Source organism: Sturnus vulgaris, chromosome 6, assembly GCF_052056855.1.
Source record: "Sturnus vulgaris isolate bStuVul1 chromosome 6, bStuVul1.hap1, whole genome shotgun sequence".
Lineage (NCBI taxonomy): Eukaryota > Metazoa > Chordata > Aves > Passeriformes > Sturnidae > Sturnus > Sturnus vulgaris.
The window spans coordinates 1,948,881-1,972,798 of NC_142248.1; the positions used below are offsets into that span (position 1 = coordinate 1,948,881).

The 23,918-nt window shown below is 39.3% G+C and overlaps 1 protein-coding gene across 2 annotated transcripts in view; it reads left to right on the plus strand.

The window, feature by feature from the left end:
* Positions 1-23,918, plus strand: part of MOB2 (MOB kinase activator 2) — a 106,943-nt gene that overhangs the window by 19,206 nt on the left and 63,819 nt on the right. The window contains exon 1 of one of the 2 annotated variants that reach the window (XM_088166683.1): positions 15,013-15,062. The exons of the other annotated variant lie outside the window; for it this stretch is intronic. Coding sequence (XP_088022809.1) covers positions 15,028-15,062 — 35 coding nt within the window. The 5' untranslated portion in view covers positions 15,013-15,027. Of the gene's footprint in view, positions 1-15,012; positions 15,063-23,918 lie in introns of those variants that run through there. 2 annotated transcript variants of the gene reach the window in all.

Below are 23,918 nucleotides of genomic sequence, written 5' to 3' on the forward strand. Positions count from 1 at the left end.
ACGAGAGGGAGGTTAGCAAGTAGGATGTGCATCACATACTGTCTATTTGGCATGCTCAGCCAGATGTTTTGGTATGTAACAATCTAGCGTGTAACTTACTTTAAAAAAAAATGCACTTACTATGAAATGACATGAAGTTCTTGACTAAAACCAATTATAACAGAATGTTCTTAATTTGCTTTCTTTGCAAATTGTACTGTTTTGTGTGACTCACTGAAAATGACTAATTCTGTTCACCCTGAATTTACCTAGCTGCCATTCAGAGTACATTCCTTGTGACTCAGTTCGTGCTTAAAAATTCTGATTTTGTGCACATTTTCCCAATAATATTTGTGCTTCCAGGATGCAAGAGGCAGTGTCTTAATACACTTGTTACAGGACCAAGCATGCTGTGCTCAGGCACAGTGTTTTAGTGGTCTCCAGTGTATTGTGAAATGCAGCCATGTATGTTTATCAGGAGCAGCTGGTTTTGTTCTGTGGATGGATCCATTTGGGGGGAGGGGGAGAGTGCTGGTGGCTTTTAGAGATTAGCTGGTGACAGTTTTGCTTGGGAAGTGTATCAAGTTTTAGCAGAGCTACTGTAAGAGAGAGAAGAACTGGAAAGGGACAGCGCACAAGCTTTACTGATCTTTTTGTGTGAGAAGAAGCCTTCAGGATTTGGTTATCTGCCTGTGGGTCTAACTGCAGCCTTGATTAGAGGAATGTGTAACACTTGCTGCTGAAATAAAGATCTGGCTGAGCTGGTACAGGCGACATTTGGACACACAAGGCCTAGATGAGGCATCAGAGCAGCTGTGTCCTTGTGCAGGCGAGAGGGAGGCTGTCCAGCTTATTGGATCTTGTCAGATCACGGCAGTGCATGCTTCTTAAATCCCTCGGGGTAGGGAGGGAGTGTTGAAGTAAGAATGGCTTATTTTAGGTAAACAGATTTAGACAGCAGTCCATTTTCTTGTTCCTTCTAAGAAATGTGGGGACATCTCATGAAAGGGTAGCGTTCAGTCTTTGAAGTGCTCACGTCTGGCGTGTTTTGTGGGCAGGAGCTGCATGGCAGGTGTGAGCTGGGCACAGGAGCAGCCTGGTTAGTTCTGCTGCCTTTTGTTTAACTTCAGGAAGTGGTGGACGTGTGCCTGCTTGTAATGCTGTTCCTGTTCTCCTGCTTCTCTCATCCTTTTTCTTAAGCAGGTATCGATTAAGCGTTGACAGTAAGGATTTGCTGATCTTACTGCTTCCTTTTGTATTAAAGTGTAACTGTGAATTCTTTTCATAGTGAAAGAACAATGGAAGACTTCTGGACTTAATTCTTGGCTGCTGGAACTTCATGTATTTGGAGAAACAGAGGGTTTGTGGGATGACTGTAGCATATAATAGTTATTGCTATGCTTATGTCTTCTACCTATTTTTAATATGCAAATGCTTTGCTCTCCAACTATGCAGAAGGGACTTGCAAATAATGCCTTTCAAACAAGTGCTGTATTTTGTTTGATTATCTTTATCTTGGAAGGGACAGCCTTGCTCCTGCATGTCAGAGTGCAGTTCTGTACTGTGCACTTCTGTGCTGTGCTTGGAGAACTATTTACTACACAGGAATGGATTCCTCTTTCTCAGAGAGGAAGGTCCCCTGTCTTTTGCAGCTTAGACCTGGCTGATATAGTACTGACTGATCTGAGTAGTGGGACAACGATAGATAAATTTTGGGACTGAAAAATAGACATAAGGGACAAATCAGTAAATAAAATCTCTTCAAAGGTAAACATGTAACGTTTGAATTGCAGAGTAGACACAGAACAACTGAGTTGTACCTGAGAAAGAACTGTGCACATACTCTGTATGGCTATGAAAGTCAACTTGATGTCCAGAGTGATAAAACTGGAGGTCGTAATCTTACCTTTTAAGTAGCATTTTTCACTCCCTCAAAATAGAGTTGTACAAAAAAGCTGATTTAGGCTTTGGTGCCACTGAGAAAAACTATGATGTGCTTTTCCTGAATCTGCTAAGCCACTAGTGGAATACTGCTGCTTGATTAGTCTGTCATCTTTAGGAGACTCTGAGATGCTCCGCCGACAATTTGTATCTGTACTCAGTGAGTGAGGGATGAGGGAGAAAGTTAATGGGAGCCAAAAAGATACAGACATGCCTTCATATTGATAATAACAAAGTGATCATAATTTTGGAAAATAGTCGTTATTATATCACCTATGGCTGAGTAGTCCCAGATCTAAACATAAAACTTTGAAGTTTTGGAAGTTGTTTGGAAGGGAGTGTAGAAGACCAGTAAATGAAGAGGCTGATAGAACTTGCATGCTTCTTTAATTTAACAAAATACTTAATTGAAAAATTTGTAAGAAATATTTTGAATGAGTGAAGTGTGTGGATTTGAGCACTTGGGAGAGATGTGCTAAATCCAGCTCCCACCTGTTTCCTAAAATCAAGGAAACAGGTGGGAGCTGGACTTAAAAAGTTCTGTAGTTTAATTGTAAACTTTAAAGTTTTTGGTTTTTGGTTTTTTTTCTCCTTCTCAATGTAGTGCTTCACTCAGTGTAATTGGGAACATTTTACAATAGTAATGAACTTGGCAAGAGAAGAGCCCTTTGCCTGCTGCCAGAGTAAAGCAAATAAACAAATAAGGAAAACAAAAGCAGATCCCTCCCTGTCCCCTTGGCGGGTTGCAGGAGCGGCTGGCACCGCTGGACATGCTGGCGGAAGGGTGGAATGTCCTGCCTTGCATTCCACACAGATGGCCTGGACCCCGGCCACCCCAGCAGAGCAGAAAATACTGTGCTCTCAGCCATGCCACTTGTGATTTAATTGGAACTGAAGCTAACTTTAAAAAGCAGTGCATCATAAATTAGAACTGTTTTTATGCACTTCCAAAAATTACACAACCATTTTGCTAAGGAGAAGTTGAATTCTTCCATCAGACAAACTTTAGTGGGATTTTCATCTTAAAGGATAATATATTTTGTTTTGGGGTACCTTGCCACTCAGAGCACAGGCATCACCTGACAAGAGTAATTTTTCTGTAGTCGCATCTTCTGGTTCTCAGCAAAATATTGGCTTTCTGCTTTCACGGGATGGTGACACCGTGGTGTTGCAAATACCAGTGCTATTGCTCAGGAGCATTTGGGACTTCTGGTTGTACTTCTGGAGTGGTTTATATATGTACATATAGTTATGGTGGTCAATATTGCCTTCTGATAAAATTAAAGTGAATAAGTCTTGTAGCGCTCTTGCAGAAACTTTCACCCTCAAATTCCTAACTAGGATCTGAGTATTTTATATATTAAGAAACACTGCAGAAGAAATGTGTTGGCTCTTGCAAGACCAGGCACTCATCTGAGCTTGTCTTGGAGTTTGCTCTCTGTAGCACTGATTACAAAACAGCTTCTTACCATTAATCAATCTGCAGGTAGCAGGAGAAGGGGAATTGTGCTCTTTTCCTCTAGCTCAGGTACTGTTTGTTAGTCACCATTAAGGAAGCAAACCCCTGTAACCTTAACTAAAGGATGCAGTAATGATGCTTTGTAGTTATTTATCGGGCAAAATGGGACGCTGTTAGGGAAGTAGAACACCCTGTCCTTAATTGAAGGATGTGGTAATGATGCTTTGTAGCTTTCTAGTAGGGAAAATCTGTGATTAGTGTCACATGTTGTTTTTGAATAGTTCACGTTGGTGGGATGAAATAATTTTAGGAAAAACATGGAAAACTACTTCACCTGATTGTACAGTGTAGTTTTTTTACACTGTGGAATGCAGGCTGGTAATTTAGTGCTTCCTGATGGTTGAGAAGAAATTGTTCCTCAAGTGATTGAAGTATAAAAGCTGGAATATGATTTCCACCAAGTGTTTAACGACTGGGAGGACAGTGCCGTTTAGAAAACTAAGTCCAAGTAGTCAATTTCCAGCAAACTATTTCAAGAATGCTATGCAAATCCATATATTAGAATAACAAAGCACAAACCAGATTGTCTCACTCGAGGCCAATGGGTGTTTAAGGCCAGTGCTATCTCAACAGCCATCCAAAACAGAGAAGCACCCAGTGTGCAGGCACCTACCATCTGCATGTTCCCAGTGCAGGAGTGCAGAGGGAGAAGTGAAACTAATATTTGTGGGCTGCTGTATGGATTCATGGGGACTGTGCAGCTGTGAAAGAACACAACTGCAAACTGGAGGTATTTCCCTGTGATGAAAACAGCCAGCAGCTGTTGGATGAGTGTCTTGTTGCCCTATCCGAGTTTGAGCCAAGTTTCAGATTCACAACATGAACTTTTTGAAAAGCTTTGTGTTGCACCAGAGCATTTTTCTGTGCAGGTGAGTGCGTGGTAGTTACTTCTGCCTTATTTCACACTGAAAATGAAAAAACTCCAAAATCACAGTACGTTGTAAGGTTTGGTGCATTGGTCTTCCAACGTTTGTAATACAAACCTGCAGCTCTTAAATTCCTGCTGATAATGGTTTTACAAACCTTCACAAGACTGTTGGACAGTTTCTTCACTTCCCCATAAACATGGTTTAATGGTGCAGGTTTCAGGCTAATGTTGGCTATGATTGTGCTAGGCCTCCCATTTATTCTGAAATGTTTTTCTCTCAGCTTAACATTGCTTTCAGATACAAACAAGAGGACAAATTACTTGCAGTACCAGATAAGTGCATAGTGGCTGTCTGAAAAACTCTTTCATTTTTTCATCAGTGTATATTTCATGATGTCTGTTGTTCTAGAATGTCCAAAGGCAATTACCAAAACCAAATCAATGCTGGATGATAATTCTAAGAGAAATGTAATGCCTGCAGCCACTTATTTAAATATCACCTTCTTGCTAACTAAAATTGGAGGGAAAGGATTACATTAGCCAGTTAAAAAAGACAACAATCCCTATTTTAACAAGCCATGTAGCTTTCCCCACTGTTCTCAGCATCCCTTGGCCTGCTTAGTTTAGCTCAAGAGAGAAACCTGAAAGTACACTATGTGTTGTGTTGAGAATTGCTGTTTCTTCATTAGCCAGTGTCCTTCAGCAGGGTTTAAGGGTAGTGCTGTGAGTTCTGTTAACTAGTGAATTTTAGGTTCTATTTAGTTTAGAGTTTCTTGTTGATGATGAATCAGTCTATTTCTTGCCCGAGTTGCTTGGAGAAACATCTGTGCACCACTAAAGCTTTCCAAAGTCTGCATTTGGTTGTGATGAACATGTGCTATAGGCCTATCAAAGAGACATGAATGGGAAAAGTTGTCTAGCTTTCCACCCTCTGAGTCCTTGAGGAACCATTTCTGGTGAGGATCATAAAATACCTCTAAACTTGCTCCTTGCAATTAAGTCTCCTTATATTTCCAGAGGGGGCAAGGGAGAGAATTCTGTTGTGTTCATATTGTTATAAATATTTGTTAGGAGAATTTACTAAGAAATGCTGGTGAACTTGGAATAAAATTATTTGCTTAACAAGTGAAGCTGCTCTTGATGTGACTTAACTGGATTTCAGGTTTTCTTGTTGTCTCTACAGAGAGCTTGTTTAGGACTCCAGCAGAACTGGGTTTTTATTTTGAATTTGGCCATAGCATGCCAGGTGACTTCAGACACATCTCTCCAGCTCCCTTTTGTCTTTCACTTCCCATTTCTAAAATGGTAACTTTTGGAAAGTTACTGAGAACTGCTGATATTTTAAAGACTCACATATGGTGATATCCTTGTGATATTTAGTCTGCATCTTGTTAAGCTGTTGGTAAACATGATAAATATCGAGATAGCCTAAGGGACAAATGAATTTTTTTTTGTTTAGCTCTTTCCTGAGGATGACTTTATCTACACAGACCATGGTACTAGAAAATGCAGCACACCTCGAGTATTAGGGAATGGGTTGCCACCAGTAACTCCAGGTTGTGACTGAATTTCAGTGTGTCTTCCCTCCCTGGTGTAAGACTGGGGTATGTAGGTTGCAGGTGGTTTTCCACTGGTCAGCATGGATATAGTTATCACTTTGAGCTTTGCTCTCACTTGTTGATTTTGGAGAAACTTTGTGGGTGTAGGTTCTGCAGTGATTGTTAACACAGCACCTCAGGGATGGCTGATAACCTCTGTTTACTGCTGCAGGCCTGAAGAAAGAGCAGGAGTCAGAAAAATAACTTCAAGTTTTCAGCCGCTAGAAAGAATCTTGCAAATCGCATCCAAAATGTTTAAAAATTTATATTCTGTGTACATTTCATACTCTTCAGTCTAACAGGAAAATTTTTGCTTGGGTAATAGCCTAATCTGCAGAAAGAGTATTGTGAATAATAGTGAAGAATTGAAGCACTCTTGATTCCAGCTAAAAGGAAAAGTTAACGGCAAACCATTTGAAGAAACAAGCTTGAAACTTCTCTACCATTCAGATATTTTTATGTGGCTTTTTGAAAAATCATACTTTGTAAATGGAATATTTTCCCTGAAATAGGAAAAAAATGAATTAATATTTTTACTAAGCCACGCTGTGAAAAATGCTTATATTTTGACTGACTGGATAATAAGAAATAATTCTGGTGGTAGCCCATGAAATAAGTGATAGTGGTAGTGAGGATGATGTTTTGAAACACAATGATTTCAATTCAGATTGGCTTGTTTATACGTTTTTTTTAAAAGTAAGCAAGAGTTGGCAATAGAGCTACTGTTGTATTTTGTTTCTAAGTTATCTGTGAAACACTACCAGGAATTTAAGATACATCTGGCATTACAATGAGTTCTGACAGCATTTACAATAGAGAGCTCTAAACAGTGTTTTGAGTACATTAATTTTTAGGGTAGCTAGATCTCTTCCTTACACCACATTTTCAAAGAAGCCTCTGAAAACAGCAGTGCTGCAGCAGGTTTGTCAGAGAGGCATATTTTACCATCCTGGATGGGTTTATTTTGCCTAGAATATCCAGGCCTGAGTCAAAGGGAAGGAAATGTGACACTCCTGGGTCCTGTGGCTTCAGCTTAGATTTCCATTTCCATCAGGCTTTGAGTTTCTTAGTGTTTCTTTACTGGAGTAACATGATAACTATGAAAACATTTTTCATTAATAATTTTTCTGCAGAAGTCTGAGACCTGCATGTCTCAGAAGAGATCTATAACAGCAAACTTCGTATTTAAAACTAGTTTGTCACTTGTGGTTAGTCATTGCCGGAAAAACACAGTGCCCTGATTTTAATTTCAAAAAAACCTTCCCATTTCACTTATTGGCTTTTAAATCTGTAATGCATTTGCCTGTTAGGTAATACATGTTTTAAATGCATTATTCATGACCAAACGTTTTCAAGGGTGATTTCCCTCTGCTGTGGACTGCTGCATCTTTACAAACAGATTTTGCAATCCCTGAGAAGGAAATCATTTGGAAGATTCCATTATCTATAGAAGTGATTTCTAACTAAGGACTTTCCTTAAGAGGAAGGCCACCACTAATATTAAGGATCTGAAATATACATTCATCTCTTCCTCAACAAAGATGAATTGCCCTTCAGTTTTTTAATTTAAAGCCATGTTTCTGCTGTCATGTAAGAATGTCACCTGATCTATGAGGTGTTTCTCATGAAGGTGAGATTTCTGTGAGAGAACCAAGACCTTTATGAAGGGGAAATTGTTCCCTCGCTGCTGCCCTGGGTTTAAGCAGCTGCCCTAAACTGACAGCTATGCAGAACTGTGCAGCTTCTTAAGCTTAGCAAGTTATAAATGGTATTCCTCATAATGACCTTGGGAGGTGACTGTTCTGTGTCCCAGGCACAGAGAGAGAAGGTGGAGGGTGTTGTGCTTTGGGTCTCTTTGTAACACATTTCCAAAGGGACACTGTGCAGCAAATCGAGAAGGTACATGCTCATACAAAGGATGCTGATGATTCTATTGCAAGTGTAATGATAATGAGAGGAAGTGGAGGACTTCCTGCATTAGTTTTTGTGGCTGTGTGAAGGGGCTGTCTGAATTGCAGCTGTGTTGCACAACTGATAAAAGTTACATTGGGCTGGGCTAAGTCTCCTGAGGTGTGAACTAATGCACCTCCTCTTGATGCTGCATGCAGAGTGGTTAAATTCTTATTAACCTGGAAGTCAGAACAGCAGTAATAATCACTGAGTATGCTATTTTTCTCTGTATTTTACTTTAAGTCAATTTCTCTCCCAAGAAATATGTTGGTGCTGGAGTATGTCCTTAAAATACAATTTACCCCTTTGGGAAAAATTTCCACAGTAAACGAATTACTTAGCCTGTAAGTAAAGGGTCTGTGTAAGCTGGGAGAAAGAAAAGTGTAATGGCAGACCTTTAATATTGTGATACCCCTCTTACAGGTCTCTAAGCAAGAAAGGGAGAAGTTCTAAATGGGGAAGTGATTCATTTTCTTTGGAAAAAGCTTGGGATATATGTGGTGTGCTGGAGGGAAGATAGTTTCTTAAATTTCTTTCTGAAACATCCAAGCTACTTTTACCTAATTTCTAGGTTTGACTCCTGCACTATGGATTTATAAAGCAAATTGATGAAATGTTACTGAATATATTTTATTTATTGTCCTTTTGGTGATGACTGTTAAAATGTTAATCATGCTGATCTGTTCAATATTTTGTTTTGTAATATCTTTACAGTGGCTTTAGTGAGCGCTTTTTCTATTTATTCAATGTACAATGTTAGTTTCTTTTTCAACATGTTTCAACAAGTTTGCTTGTGTGGTTTATTTTTTTGAGGTCTGGGACCTTGATGAACTTTACTGTAGGGTTGAAGGGTGATTTTGAGGCCAGTATGTGAGACATTTATTTAAGGTGTAAGGAAAAATGAGGCTTATTTCTCTTCTGCCTTTGTGAGGATATGGTTTTGAACCCTCTACATAGCAGAAGTGCTTTGGAAAGTGCATGTTTTGGAAGGTGCTTTTTCCATGTCTGTGGATGAGAAGTATTACTGTGCTCAGCCTTGGTGGCTGACAGTGGTTTTTGGGGTTTTTTTGGTGTTTTTTTTTTTTTTTTTTTTGAATGGTCATAATGACCACTGAAGTTAAATAACTTACAGAATCAAATATACTGTAGGCATGGGGGGGGTAGAGGGAGCCATAGGTGAAAACGGCGTGTTGCATCTGGGAATTTTTAATCAGAGAAAATAATACTTTGGGAAAATCAACTTGATTTTCCTGTCATTGTGCTGTACTGCAGGTGTGTATATCCTGTATTAAAACAGGCAAACTAGAAAAGTCGTGTTTCCCAGCAACCCAAAGGGTGTGTGTTTGCCTTTGATAACTGCAGTATGTTTAAAGTCACATATTTGAAGATAATTGAGGAGTCCTTTACTTTCCATGCAGAATAAGATGGATTAGGTCATTTCTGTTAAGGATATAATGCTGACATTGCCAATGAGCTAGACACAAATGATTTTATGATGAGATACTGATCTTGTGGTGTAGGTTACTGTAGAAAAAACAGAGAACTCTGTAAAGCAGACCCTGAAGACAAGGGTGGCAGTCACACTATAGAAGCTGGTCCATTATGTAACATTAGGATGAATAGCAGCAGAGAGAAGCTGAATTTCCAGAGTCCAGCTGCTTCCCTACATGTGCTGCTGTAGATAATGCAGGAAATAAATAAATACAAATGTACATTCAGAAGGTATTAAATTTTCCAAGTGCACAAAAAGGCCGAATATTAAGTTTGTCATATCATTGCAGGCCAGATATGTTTACCTTTTTTTGTGTGTGTGTGTTGACGTCTTTCTGAACAGTTTTACTCAGGGAACCAAAACATGGATTTCCTGTTCTTTAAGAGGAAACTGAGTGTGCTGTCAGTTTTTCTTCAGCTGCCTTCAGTTATTTTGCCTATGTAGATGTGAAAGGACAAACCATGGACTAGCCTGCCTGTTCATCTGCCTGTATTTTAAATCTCCTCTAGCATTGGGCAAGGACAACATTCCAGAATGTTGGTCTTCTCAGGCTTCATAAAAAAAGATCTCAAAGGTCAGGTAGAGGGAACATGCTAATTAAGGAGAAAAATGTTGTCTTTCTGTACATTCATGTATCAAATTCAGAAATACTTTCCATTACTTTCATTATAATCTCTGTGTATTGCATGGATATTAATTTCCAATGAAATTAGTATTATGTACACATCCTTTTATTTAAGAATTTTCCTCTGATTGGTTATTTTAAATTGTAGTGGTCAAGTTCTGTCACAGTATTACAAATAAGGATTCATAGTTTTTAACTGCTAATAACCTCCTGTGCTGGAATTTTGTCCTTTATTATAATTGAGAGCTGTGGATACCATAAGCATAACTGCCCTTAGCATGAAACCTCAGTTGGGATAGTGGCAACAGAATTACTTGATGTCTTTGGTTATTAAATACATTAAAATAACACAACACATGGAAAGACTTGTCAATGACACTCATGTAATCTGTCATTGCTTCCATGCTTCCAAACTTCCCTTTTAAATGTGCAGAAGAGGCCTACATGGATTAAAGGTCACGCTATGTGTATTGCTGTCAGAGTGCATTATTGTGGCAAATTGATGCATTTTGTTCCATGTACTCAGTCTCCATGGGTTGTAATTTCTGTGAAAGGTGGAGATGAATAAACTTGTCTCATTTTATTATTGTAAGATGAAACAGGCATGAATTTCTCATGGTTCTGAGCTTTTTGCCCAGTTCTTGTACTCTGCCTGGAACATTCTTCCTGTAATTATACCTTTTGCATGTAGTTCTCAGTATAGCTGGGCAGCCTGAGTCCAGCCTTACATTTATGAAGTTTTGCTGTTTTAATTATTAATGATGGAGAAAGTGTTTTTCCATGGACAGACAGGTCTCTCCTGTGGTTTTATTGAAGGGATCTTTGGAATTTAATGAATTTTCATTCTGTAGGCTGATTAATCTAATTGAAGTTGTGGATTAAAAATCAAAATTGTCAGTTCCTGCAAGGCCTTTGATGCTATGTATGTTTGCAGCCTAAGTGGCTGAGCAGGCACAGTCACTCCCCACCAAACAACTGAGCATATAGCAGCTGAGTCAGGGAGTGATAATGTATGGCGAGGCTGCCAAGCAGGAAGATACAGAGTGCTGTCGTGACAAAGCATGTAGCAGCACTTGGGGCTTTCCAAGAGATAATCTAGCTGTAGTGCTCTTGATTTCTAAGGAAGAAATTGCTAGAAACATGATAGGGTTTTATCACAACAAGACTGACTGGGACTAGGCCAGACGTGTTACTGCTTCTGTTACAAGAACAATGTGGTTGCATGTCTTTTTCAGGGTATATATATCACGTTTCTTCAAAAAAACCAAACCTGCAACCAACTGACAAAAGGCACTTCTTTTCTCAGTTTCACTGTGCTCCTGCAGTCATCTGGTAATGAGGTTACATAAGTTAAACTGGGCCTGTCTGCTCTTGAATGCAGTGATCAGTGCTCTGAGTAAACTAATCCAGACCATTGCATCTAGAATGTGCACACAAGCGGAGCTGAAGCAAGGTACGGGGGCAAAAGGGGATTATTGGGTTAAAAAATGATAGTTTCCTTCTTCACAGGCTTGTATGGGGTTCAGAGTGAGGACAGTGGCTTTGAAACTTCAATGTATGAAGTGTCATTTTAGACATTTTTAGCTCTAATTTCATGAAGAGTAATAAAGCTAAATTTAAACAAGGGGCTTTCACTTGCCAGTGATGACAGGTACTACTGGTAGTTTGCTGTGGAATGTCATTTTTTGAAGGTCTGTGTCATTGTTAATACACAAGTGGGCTTTTGGCCTCCTATCCGTACATAATGTTTTTATTATGATGATTTTGGTTCTGTTCCATGAACTATACAAAATTTAAATACACTTCTGCATTTTAGAAGAAAAACTATAAGTTAGGGGTTTTTTTTCTTTTTTATATAAGACTTGATAGTTTAATCCAAAGGACTGCAGTGTGTGAAGGTGAAGTATATTGTTTCTGGTTATGTGCTGGAGTATATTTAATCTCTTCTGTTGGTTTTAAAATCTGTTAATAAACTTAATGTTTTGTTCTGCTGTATCTGGGCTCTTTTTTGATAACAGCTACCAACAGTGAAAATTATAAAGACTTCATGGAGGCTGCAAACATTTTTCTTGCAGTAAAAGGCTGAGGTTTTTTTTTTTTGCTTTGGATTTGTTTTCTTTTTTTTTGAGTAAAGGGGAAAACCAGGATATTAAGTGAACAACCAACAGAAGCCCTGTGTGAAGTTGAAAGGTCACTCGGAGTTGTAAAGAACAGGAAGAATAAAATATTGAGTGTAATTTAAAACAAGCACCAATTTTAACATACTTACTCGAAGGGTACCATGCAGCAACACGTCAGGCTGCTGAGTAATCACAGGTTATTTTTTCCCGATACGATCACTGCTGAGAAATGGAAGCGAGCGCAGGCTGTGGATTGAGCTGACAGGACGGTCCCCGCCTTTCCGGAGCTGGGGACCTGCGGGCAGCGGGCTCCCTCTGCAGCTCCCTGCTCTCTGCTGAGCTTCAGGGATGCTCTTCCCGGTTTGCATTTTCTCTGAATGTACAGGGATCCTGCAGTCAAGCAGTTCAAACTTCGTGCTCCTTACTGTTCCAAGGCCAGATGTTGTTTTGTTGCTAAAAGCACTGCACTTTGAGATTTGGTACGGTATTTCAGTCCTTAAGGTATTCAGATTTTCAGATTGTTCTGAATGTCTGAATCTCAAAGCGGAGCAACTGATCAAAAATAGAAACATTGCAAAATTTGTATCAGAGAAAGTAATGTGATTACTGCTAGTAATTAGTTATTAATTATGGTAATTTTACGAATTCAAAGTATTAAATGGACATGGATATATTTTCTATAAGTATCTTGGGTTTACTACACAAAAGAACATCTCATGACACTATTGTATGATTGCTGTACTGCAGATGACAAAGGAAAAATTTAAATTTTTATAGGGCTCTTTTTGAATGCCTCACTTTCTGTTCTTTTTAATGATTTTATCTGCTTCCACTTACATTGCTAAAAACATGGGCTGTGTCTGCAGTGCTTTAGTGCAGCAGCTCTGGTTTCTGGAGCTGTGTGTGCTGGTATTACAGTATATAAACTCCTAAACCTCTCGGACATCTTTGTAGCCCTCCTGGGGAAGAAGCAGCAGGAAAAAACACAAGATAAAACGGAACCCTGGATACTGTAAAGGCATGCAGGAAGAAGGAAAAACAAGGTACATATATGACTCAGGAAAAATCGACTAGAAGTTGCTGGAGTTTTCCTGTGCAGGTTCTTTCAGCAGAGGGCAGTACCAGCTCGGTGTGCTTTAATGTCCCAGGGCTGCAGCAGGACGTGGATGTGCCAAGCTGCTCTCAGCACAAGCTTTCAGCTGAGTGAGTTTGTAATAGGTGGCTGGAGGGGACTGTGAATAGATTCTGGAACACCTGTGTAAAATTACAGTCAATGCAGTATTGCAAGGTAATTTCTGTTAGTCACCTACCCATTCCAGCTGGCAGGATTGGTGTATTCTTTGGTTGTCAGCTCCTTGTCCAGGTGAACCTGTCTGTGATTCTCTGTTTTCCTGCTTGCAAAGAGAGTAAGTCTAATGCACAAGAACCAGGAGACAAGGTGATAGCAAGTTGTGTTCTGGACTGTTGCTGGTGCTATCAGCTGATTCAGTGCAGGATGACTATTGCATTGCCACAAAACAAAACCAGCCTTTCACAGAATCATTCAGGTTGGAAAAGAGTCCAAGATCATTGAGTCTAACCTTAGACCAAACACCACCATTCCAACTAAACCACAGCACTAAGTGCCATGCCCAGTCATTTCTTGAACAGCCCTAGTGATTCCACAGCTTGCCTTGGCAACCCATTCCAATGCTTAACCATGCTTTCATTGAAGAATTTCTTCCTGATGTGCAACCTGAACCTCTCCTGGCACAACTTGAGGCTGTTTTCACTTGTTCTATCACTTTTTTCCTGAAAAAGAAACCAACCCCACCTCCCTATAACCTTCTTTCAGGTCTTTGTAGAGAGCAGTAAAGTCACCCCTGAGCTTCCTTTACTGCAGGCTGAATCACCCCAGCTCCCTGTGCTGCTCTTCATCAGACTTGTGCTTCAGAACCTTCCCGAGCTCCATTGCCTTCTCTGGACATGCTCCAGGACTTCTGTGTCTTTCTTGCAGTGAGGTCCCCAGAACTGGACACAGGACTCAAGTTACAGCCATTTATTTTCCTTTTATTGGTAGTCCCCCACTGCTTGTTTTTCTGCTGCTGCAGAATCCATGTAAGAAGTTATCTTACTGTGTGACTGATGAAAAATGTCAATGTTATTAATTGTAGGCTTATTTTGAAGTCCTTTTCTCCCTGAAGCCTACTGGAATATTCTAGGCATCTTCCACAAGGTGGAGCTTTAAGGCTCTGTGGCTGGCAATTTTCCCCTCCTGTCTAATAAGCAGAAAAATGAATGGGGTTTATGAAATCTTACCAAATAGGTGTAAACCAATTGTTTCAACACTTTTCAAGGAAGAGAGTTAAGTTTTAGAAAACGCAACAGACTGAACAGATATTTTGGACTGTAATATGTCTGAGTCACTGGAATTAATGTCGTGAAAGAGAAAATGAATGATTGGAAAAAATAGTTCTCATTACTTATTTATTGTTTTGGTATTACTGTTTCTTTGCTTCCAAACTGACTTGAAAGATAGGCAGAACTAGATAGAGAAAAGCATTATCAAAATAGTTGCTAACCCTTAATTTGCTCGGAGGAGGTGCTTTTTTTTAAATTTTAAACAGTCCTACCCTAAAAGAAGAGGAGGAAACTATAGATAACAGTTATTCTGATAGATTAAAGAAAGGCAGAAAGCCTATTCCTTTCTTTTGTGCAGCTGTCTTTTCAAGAACGAGCTATGTATGCCCATTCTCTAGCAGAGAAGCTTTTTCTGATTTTTCACTCTGCCTGCCAGAAGTTGCATCTTGCTGAATTCTGGAAAAGTGCTACTGATATTTCAGGCTGTGTTTCAGTAATCAGTTATCTTGGGCTTCCCATGTTTCTTTGAGTATCTGAACTGTGTTTTACTCTATTGCCATCTTGTCGGAAATCCCCTGCTGTTGATTTTGTTGGAATGGAATTCATCATCTGCTCGCTGCGCTGCTGCTGGTAAGGCAATTTTATACATTAACTAGCACAGACATGTGTGGACATGAGCTGGGGCTGTGCATACAGAAGCTGGGAAAGGAGGACTGTATGGAGGGGGTAGCAGCAGAGAGGGAGAAAACCAAAATCCCAAGTGTCTTTCCTTGTCAGGCTTTTCTACTTCAAGCTAGCCTTTCCTGATGATAACAAATGTTAGTAATCTATTTTTGCCACGTCTCTTTGCATGAAACAAAACCTGAGGATAGGAGAAGTTTAGTGAACTCTCAATACAAGTGCTGTTTCCCTCTTACCTTTCTTCAGTAAACTCCTGTGTTGCCCTCAATGTGTTTAGACCAAGAGACTTACCTATTACTTTCTGCAGAAAGTATCTCGTCACTCTGTGCTTCACCTGAGTTGTGGATGAAGTTGTGAAACGTTTTTTATTTTTTAATTTAAATCATGTTGTTTCTTTCATGCTTTACGAGTGGTATCTGCAAGAGATGAGAAATTTGCCATGATTTTTTAAATGTGTGTTTCAGGAGTCTCCCTGGGTTAGGAAGGAGGACTGGTAAGAACTTGGTACAGAGACAGCATATCAGGAATCCACTTTCTCTCTTTCTGACGTTACTACAGCCCCATCTGATGGTCCTCTCCAGTTTTAGGCACAGAAAATAGCATATGGCAAATGCACTAAAAGGCAAGTGTGCTTTATGCCAAATTACAATGAGTTAAGAGCCTCTCTGGACAGACTGAGTGCACCTGATTTCTAGACTTCATGTAGACTGGTGACTGAGCCAGTCTCTAATGCTTCTGCATCTTGCTGGATCTGTAGCAGAGCCACAGTTTTAAGCTTCAGTTTCCTTAGATGCTATCACAGTCTTGGCACACTAAAAACTGTCTAAAATTTATTTTTCTCTAGGTTCCACTTTTTTCCCCCTCAGGTATCCTCTTCATTTGTTATATTCAAGTATTAGTTTGACACTAGCTGAGTAGATACAGCTGTTGGTAGGGAAGATTTGGGGACTGCTTTGGCAGTTTGAAGAGCCCTTCTCTGTAATATAATGTTAGGTTAGATTTCTGAGCCACAACCTCAGAACAGACATTTGACTTGCAAAAAAAAATGAAATAATATGAGTTGGGTGGTGGAGTGAGCTTGAAATCATGGAGGTTTTCACCCCCCAGATGTTACTTGACATGTTGTATGGGCAGGAATTCTTGCCCTTCTCTCCTGCTGCTTCTGCCAGTGTAGTTTGTCTGGTTTCCAAGGATTCTAAGTACTCCACCCATTCTCTTTATCAGCAATAGCAGAAAATACCTTTCTTAAAACCATAGCAGTATCAATCCTTAAAAATACTGTAGATGCAAGCTTTTGCACAATCTGTAGTTTTCCACAGCAGTCAGCTCTAAATGCCAGTGGCTGTCTATGGAGTTGTTTAAAGGATTACTCATTTCCCATTCAAAGAAATGGTGATGGAGTGCCAAGGTGAATTGAGTTAATAAAGCCAAGGATATTGAAGGTATATTTACTAGGGGTAAATACTTAATTTTTTATATATCACACAGGCCAATGCTCTATTGACAAAACCACCCCAAGCAGACAGTTCAGAGGCATTCCTCAGTTGGTAACAGGATACAGTTGTCTCAGAGCAAAGATTTTCTTAGCACTTATTAGCCAAAGGATTATAGTTGCTTTATTTAAAAAAAAAAAAAACTTTGATATGAAGCTATTGAAATAGCAATCTAAGACAGAGAATACATGTGGAAAAGGATCTGTTTAGCCTAACCCTTTGGAGATTGGCATAGGCAGTTGGTGACTATTTAATTGGATTCCCTTATGGTCCATTTTCAGTCCTATTTTCAGTATAGAATGTGAAAGAAATGCTGTGTAGCCATTTATTTAGCTTATAATCAGTGTGAGAAATCCCTCTGCAGCTTACAAAGAGAGAAGTGTGATAGTGGAAAATATCATTACTGGGAAGATAGATGCTATAATAAAATTGCCTGTGGCTTCAGCATCTCCTTTTTTCAAGTTTACTAGTCCATAGGGTTTTGTGTCTCATCTTCTGTATGATTATCTTGCATTATTTTCGTGACACAGGTAGACCTAGATGCTCATAAAACTGAGAGATCAGCAATATGAACTTTAGCCTTTTGTTCCTGCTCTTTCTGCAGTCCGTTGGAGTTTTTTTGTGCTGAGTTCCACGATGCTGAGGTGCAAGGAGAATGGTCATTGCACATTAAATGCTAGACTGATCTTAACTTTAAAAACAGAATTGAAAACAGGGATGTGGAAGTAATTCTTAACTTTCAAGGCAGCAACCTCTTATTTCCTAATATCTTGCCAAAAATAGTCAGTGCAAAATTATTTGTCCATTTACTTGCCCCTAGGGTGTTAGCTTAGCTGTAGCTGCTGGACCAGGCATTTGCACTTCTCATCCTTCTTTAAAAGCCACAACATGTAGAATTTAACAGCTAAAGCAGTTGTCATCTCCATTAATCACAACGTGTTCATTTGTTATTTGTTCCTTTGCTCAGTGGGTGTATCCTGGTGGATGTCTGACTGTCCAGGTGTCTGGGCAGGCCCTGGCTTCTCTGCTGTCCCTCAGTCACTCAGCTCCCTTGGCCTTCTCTGGGTGTTTAAATTCTGCATGGTTTTTCTAGCTTTTCTTTAAAGCATGACTAGTTGTATGAGTTTTAGAGGGATTTTTTTTTTCATTCCATACTTTTACTCTCCTGTAACGTTTTCTAGACACATGCTGGCTGGAGAGTCAACTAGAGAAAGGTTGAAAGCTCATGCCAAAGGTGTCATCAGATGACATGGCTTCAGATCAGAGGCCAAATGTGACACTGCACTTGCTGGGTTTTGTTCCACTCTGTGAATCACCCTCACAAGTCCAACTTTCTGGTTAATAAACCACTGACTTAAAGAGAATCCATCTTCTCAGTGGCAAGGGGATGGGAGCATTGGATCATGATGGGAGTGGTTTGCTGTGTTCTCTTATGTTGCATTGACTCTACAGCTGATGGACTTAATTTCTATGATTTTAGTATCAGGCCCATTCCACCCGTGTTTTATGTCACTCAGGTAAGGTTTGTGGGTGGTTGGTAACTGATTTCAGTTTTAAATATCATAATTTCTAGGTCAAATTTTAAGTGGATGTAATTAGGTGATGTGTAATTAGGTGGTATCCAACCTTTGATTGTGGATGTATATATTGAATCAAATAATTCCTGAGGAAGCTGCACCTTTTTTAATCTGTTGAGGAACTTAAGAAGGGAAGAGATAAAACAGGAACTTAAAACCAGTTCATCAGCTACACCTATTACACAGTAAATGGCTGTAAATCACACAGTGGATATTTCATAAGAGAAGATAAATCTCAATGAGACAATCCTTAATGTTTGTGGGAGGAGCTGTGGATATTATCATGCAGTTAGTATACTATCCTAACAAGCACACAGATCACACCCCTTAAATAAAAGGAGTTATCTGAAAAGGATTTGAACTATTTTGAGATTACTTATAAATTTTGTATGCATGTCTCTGACTAAGATTATTTTCTAATAATGTGGAAGTGCTAAGAAAAAATAAAAACATAGAATTGCCATAAAAATCTAGCTGGGGTAAGTAACTCATACAGCTTATTTATAGGATTTTGTTTTCAAAGTGTCCTATAAAGGAGTGGTGACTTTTCTTCAAGATAGTTTTTTGTATGGGTTTTTTATTTTCTGCTCAAAATGAGACTAAAGAATCATCTCATAGGCAGTATTATGACATGCAAATGAGAGAGAGACATAGTCAACTAGCTTCCAAAATCAGTGGTAACATTAAACAAGAATTGGACTGAAAAATGCCATTGCCAGTGTGATAGTGGCACTGCAGTGCCTCTAGACTGTGCTGCTTTTCCCCCCAAGGAAGACACATTTTTGTACTGACCTTCAAAGACATGTTCTGCCACCACTTCACTGTTCTGTTCTTTTCCTTTTAGGTGCTGGATTTTTAAGGTCCTATGTGAAACTGGGATTTTTTTTGTGCTGTGGCAGTTTGCCTGTAACTTCTCCTTTCCTACCCCTGTTGGGTTTTACTGAAGTTCTACAGTTTGTTCTTTCTCTTGCAGTTCATTTCCTAAAGTAATCTTTCTAGCCAAGAGCTACATTAGAGCCTTCCTGACAGCTCCAGTCTTTAAATGAGGAATTGGCTTTGCTTACTGCATTTGATTTTAGAATAGTTTATGCCTAAATGTATTCTACTCTGAAGCATCCAGCTTTTTTTCAGATTTATACCCTCTTGGCTCTTGGAAATAGTGTTTCATTATACATATAACAAATCAAGTAATGTCATAGTCTTTGGTATGAATAGAGTCAAAGCAGTCATTAATAGATCTTACTAAAAATTATGAAACTGTTGTTCAGTTAAGCTTCAGTTGGAAAGAAAAAAAGATTAAAAAATTTAAAAAAAACTAATTTTGGTAACATTTTTAGTTTCTCAAGAGATGTCAATCATTCTCTGAAGCTTGTACATGAATGTATAATGTTGGAGAGAGACACTCTGTTGGTCTTTGTGATTACAGAATAGTCTGGTTCTGTTGTCTCAGAGATAAGGACTAGTGATCTGGGAAAGTCAGAATTTGAAAATAGTTCATTGTAGGGTGATGATCCTTAATGAAAGTGAGTAATAAACTTGTGTTTCTATCACATTTCAGAAAATCTCCTGCAGATGACAGAGATCAACAGGACTCAGACCTATCATCTACCTTTTTCTTCTGCATCTGCCTGTCAAAGTAGCATCTGCTTTGTAGTAAAGCTCTGGTTGTCTGTTCAGACCCCTTTCCTTTGCCCTTTTATTGGCTTTCTGCAGCTTTGTAGGGAGTAGATTGTGTAAAGTATGCCCCTGGAAAGCAGAGGCCGTTAAAAGGTTTAAGACAAATTTGTCCGGAGACAAAGAGGGCATTGAGGAGAGCTGTGCGGAGGGATTGAAGGGCTTTAGCAGCGCAACAGAGCCTTGTCTGTGCAAGACTCGGCCTGCCTGGAGTTCCAGCGGGCTGCCGAGAAGCAGGCCAAGAAAAGACTCCCCAGGACCCTGCTCCCTTCATCTGCAGCCTGCCATCTGGACAGAGGATGGCTACAGGGTTCCTGGAACGTATAGAAAGGAATCCCGAGGGCTGAAAATAAATGCTGCTGGAGACAGGAAGTGTCTGAGACTGGGAGGGCTGGAGGAGGGGAGCTGCTCCGGGGGTCACGGTGCTGGTGAGGGGCAGATAAGGAGCACAGCCTCTCCTTCAAGCCCTGAATATCCCTCCATTTACTGCTGTATATACTTGAGGGCATCTTCCTTGTTTGTTGTAGGGCTTCATCCGAGTGATTTGGATCTCTTTCGTTGTGCTAAGGGTCACTCCACTTAAATTTGTAGCCCTTGGCATATCTGTTTTTTTATTTTATCTTTCTATAAACCTGTCCAATTTCAAAGTGGTGCCAGCCACTCTGAAATTTGATCTTGATGTTGTCATGAAGCTCTGTGTTGTTCCAGCCTGGTTTTTGGTGGGGTCTGTTGCAGTCAGGTTAGATGATGTTACGAGTGAACAGTGTTCCCCCAAATTATTTTTCTCATGTAGTGAGCTGTGATATTTTATTCCTTTAGTGTGCTTTAATAAGTATTATAATACTGGGGAATAATGTTACTCCTTCCTGATTTATGAGGGTGGCACAGCCTTTGTATTCTTCTCAGAATGGAAATGTCAGCTAATCATATCACCCGTCTTTTCTTCCTATAAGAGCCACTTAAACCTCCAGAGAAACCTTAGAGTGAGAATTCTTTGCATCACCTGCTTTGCAGTTTTTAAGGGTAGCCAGCCAGATAACTGTGAATGTTTTTTGCTTTGTGTGCTGGCCTCTGCGTATTAAGTGGAAATGACGTAAGTTTTCATTTCTCAAGATGTTTCAAAGAATGTGGTCATGGAAGCAGCTCCTTGCTATTACTGAGCTTTCCAATGCACACAGTAAACATCTCTTCATGAGATTTCAGGGCCATTATCCTCTAGAGGATGCTCTTAAGAGGCCCAAGGCACTGATGCTAGAGAAAGTTACACTCTGTGCTTAACTGAGCAATTTTCCTTCACTTAATACTTCTGAAAAATGAAACTGAAAACTGAGCGTATCCTCAAATATTTACTGTATATCCCATGTGAAGGCGGTGGTACATTTCTGATTACTGACTTTGGCAGTGAAGTGTGCATCAAGTGTCAGCACTCACTGGCCTGCTGGAACTGAGCTGGAACTGAAAGTCTTTTCTGGGTAAGAGAAGAAGTTTCCAGAGCAACTGTTTAATCAGCTACATGTGCTGGCAGCCTTCTTGGTGAGATCACTGCAGGTAGTTTATGATTTGATTGAAAATTAATGGGGTAATTACAGAGACCTAAGAGCAGAAGATGCAGCTTTGGAATGAGGATCACGTCAATGCAGTAGCAGTAATTTTCAGGTTCCTCACAGTACTTGTTCAGCAAATAAAAGCCTGTTAGACAAATCTTATTCTACAAATTCTAATTTAAAAGTTGATTAATAGCTGCGCATTTGAAAACCAGATGAATATTATAAACTTGTAATGGAAAAAGTAGATCCTTCCAGGGCAGTATCCTTACTGCTAGAAGGTTTATCCTATTTTTGTTTCCCTCTAAATTACTCGATATATCATCCCTTAGAGTATACCAGTAAGGACTGTAATTATTCCAGAGACTCCAACACAGGCACCATTTGAATCTGTAATTAGGGGGAGTGCAGACTTTCTGTGCTTAGGTTATGTTGTTCTCCAGCTGCAGGATGCATTTCCCACTCCATAGCACACAGTAGAGCTGCATAGTGTTACAAACTGAAATACCAATTTATTGGTTTAAATGCATCTTGTTCTTGATTAAAAAAAAAAAAAGTGGATTGCATGATCTCTATGCCAACTCATTACTTTTCATATGACTGCTCGGAGGAAAAAAAATCCTGAATTCTTTAATGTCTTAGTATTGAATAAGGGTAAATGGGATTCTTTGAGTTTAAGAGCTGTGTGGCATGTTCTTTTCATTTGCAAACTTTTTCTCAAATGTCATTAGTCCTTCCTTAGAGCAGCAGCTTGCCAGAAAAGGAATTTCAGTAGATTGTCCATGCTTACAGTAGTAATTGCTGATTCTTTGCTGTAAGAAACTATTTTTTATTATGCCTATCTCGTTTTGTAAATCCTGTGATTTTTTTTTTTTTTTTTTTTTTAGGTTGCTGCTGGACACTTCTGGAGCAAGTTTAGAAGTGTTATAACCCTTCTTGGAATGTGATATATGTGTAATTGTAGAATAGTGCAGTACAACAACCTGGATAGGGCAGATGTTTCTTTAGATATGAAGAAATGGCATACAAGTGGTTTAGTGTAATTCTGAGTCAGGCAAAAAACAAATCAACAAAAAAAATCCTATCTTCTCAAGAAACTGGTTGAATTCACAGCAGTTTTTTTACACCTTTGTTTCACAAAGAAAAATAAAGACCTTTTAAATTCTCTGTAGAGAAGAATAAAACACAGCATAAGGATTAACATGTAATTGTTACGTGCACAGTGATGGAATTCTAAGAAAATTCCTGCATGTAAAAGGGGGAATATTATATAAAAATATTAATGCAAGCACATAATCCACGTGTTTTCTGTATAGCACATTATTACTTTCTGCCTGACCCTGTAGTATGAATTGTCTCTGTGTTGTCATGGAATCTCTGCAACAGCACAGTTGCTGGTCCCACAGAAGGGAACTAACTGGAGTTTCTGTGATTGCACCAAAATATGTGAACTGGGAGTGAAAAGGAATGAAAAGATGGCCTTGACAGTAAGCCTGATTCTAATGTGTGTAAGTGGGAAAACCTTGGAGTATGTGGACTTGAAATTATTTTGGTCAGTCAATAGAAATGGTGACCTGTGTTAGCAAATAATCAAGTGTTGCAGTGCTGTTTCCTAAGCCAGGTCACGAGTCCAAAATATCAACTGCTCTTTGGGAGATGGGGGAGCTGGAAGAGGCAGAAAGAATAAAGGGATGAGATAAAGAATCTGGATTTAGTGTTCCACAGGTACCTCCATAATAATTTATTTGGCACTTGCATCTTCAGAGGCAGAGATAAGGCACTCTCGTGATGATCCTAGTTATTTGATGTATATATTCTTAGAGAACTGCAGTGTATGAGGAAAACAAAATTCTGTTAATAAAAAAACCAAAATGAAATAAAATGCTGACACCCTGCAACAAAGCTTTATAAGAACTGCTATGTCTGGTATAGGACCAAAACTGGTAATGCTTCATAGAAAAGTGAAGAGCCTTGGGGTTTTTATCACTTAGGAAGAATAAAGCTTTTTTTCACTTAAACTTCAAATGGGTGCATTTTTAAAGGCTAACAGCAGAAGTATAATATCCTTTTCTTACTTTCACTGTTCCAAGCAGAGCTTTATCTTATTTTTTAATCAATGTAGTGAGGGTTTTTTTGTTTCTAAAACAAGCAGATAATCCATTATTGTTCTAGCATGTGGAGTGTCTGGCGATATATATCAATGGACTATAATTTTTCATTGAATTAGCTGTCAGAAGGAAAAAGTAGGAATGTTTTTGTGAATTATGATCTATCCCGGATTTTTAAATAAGAAAGAGGAGTTGTGTGCAAGTTGGCTTGTAATGATGATGTGTGGAGTTAAAGCACAAGGACGATTTTTGTTAGTATTTGGAGTAACTGGAGAAAAGAGATGAGGGTTGCAGTTTGTAGAGAAAGGCAGGTCAAAGCTGGAGAAGCCATCCAACATTGTTTGCTTTGTATCATTTCTTTATAGGCCCTTTCACATGGGCATGTGAAAAACTGAAGGACCCTGTGCTG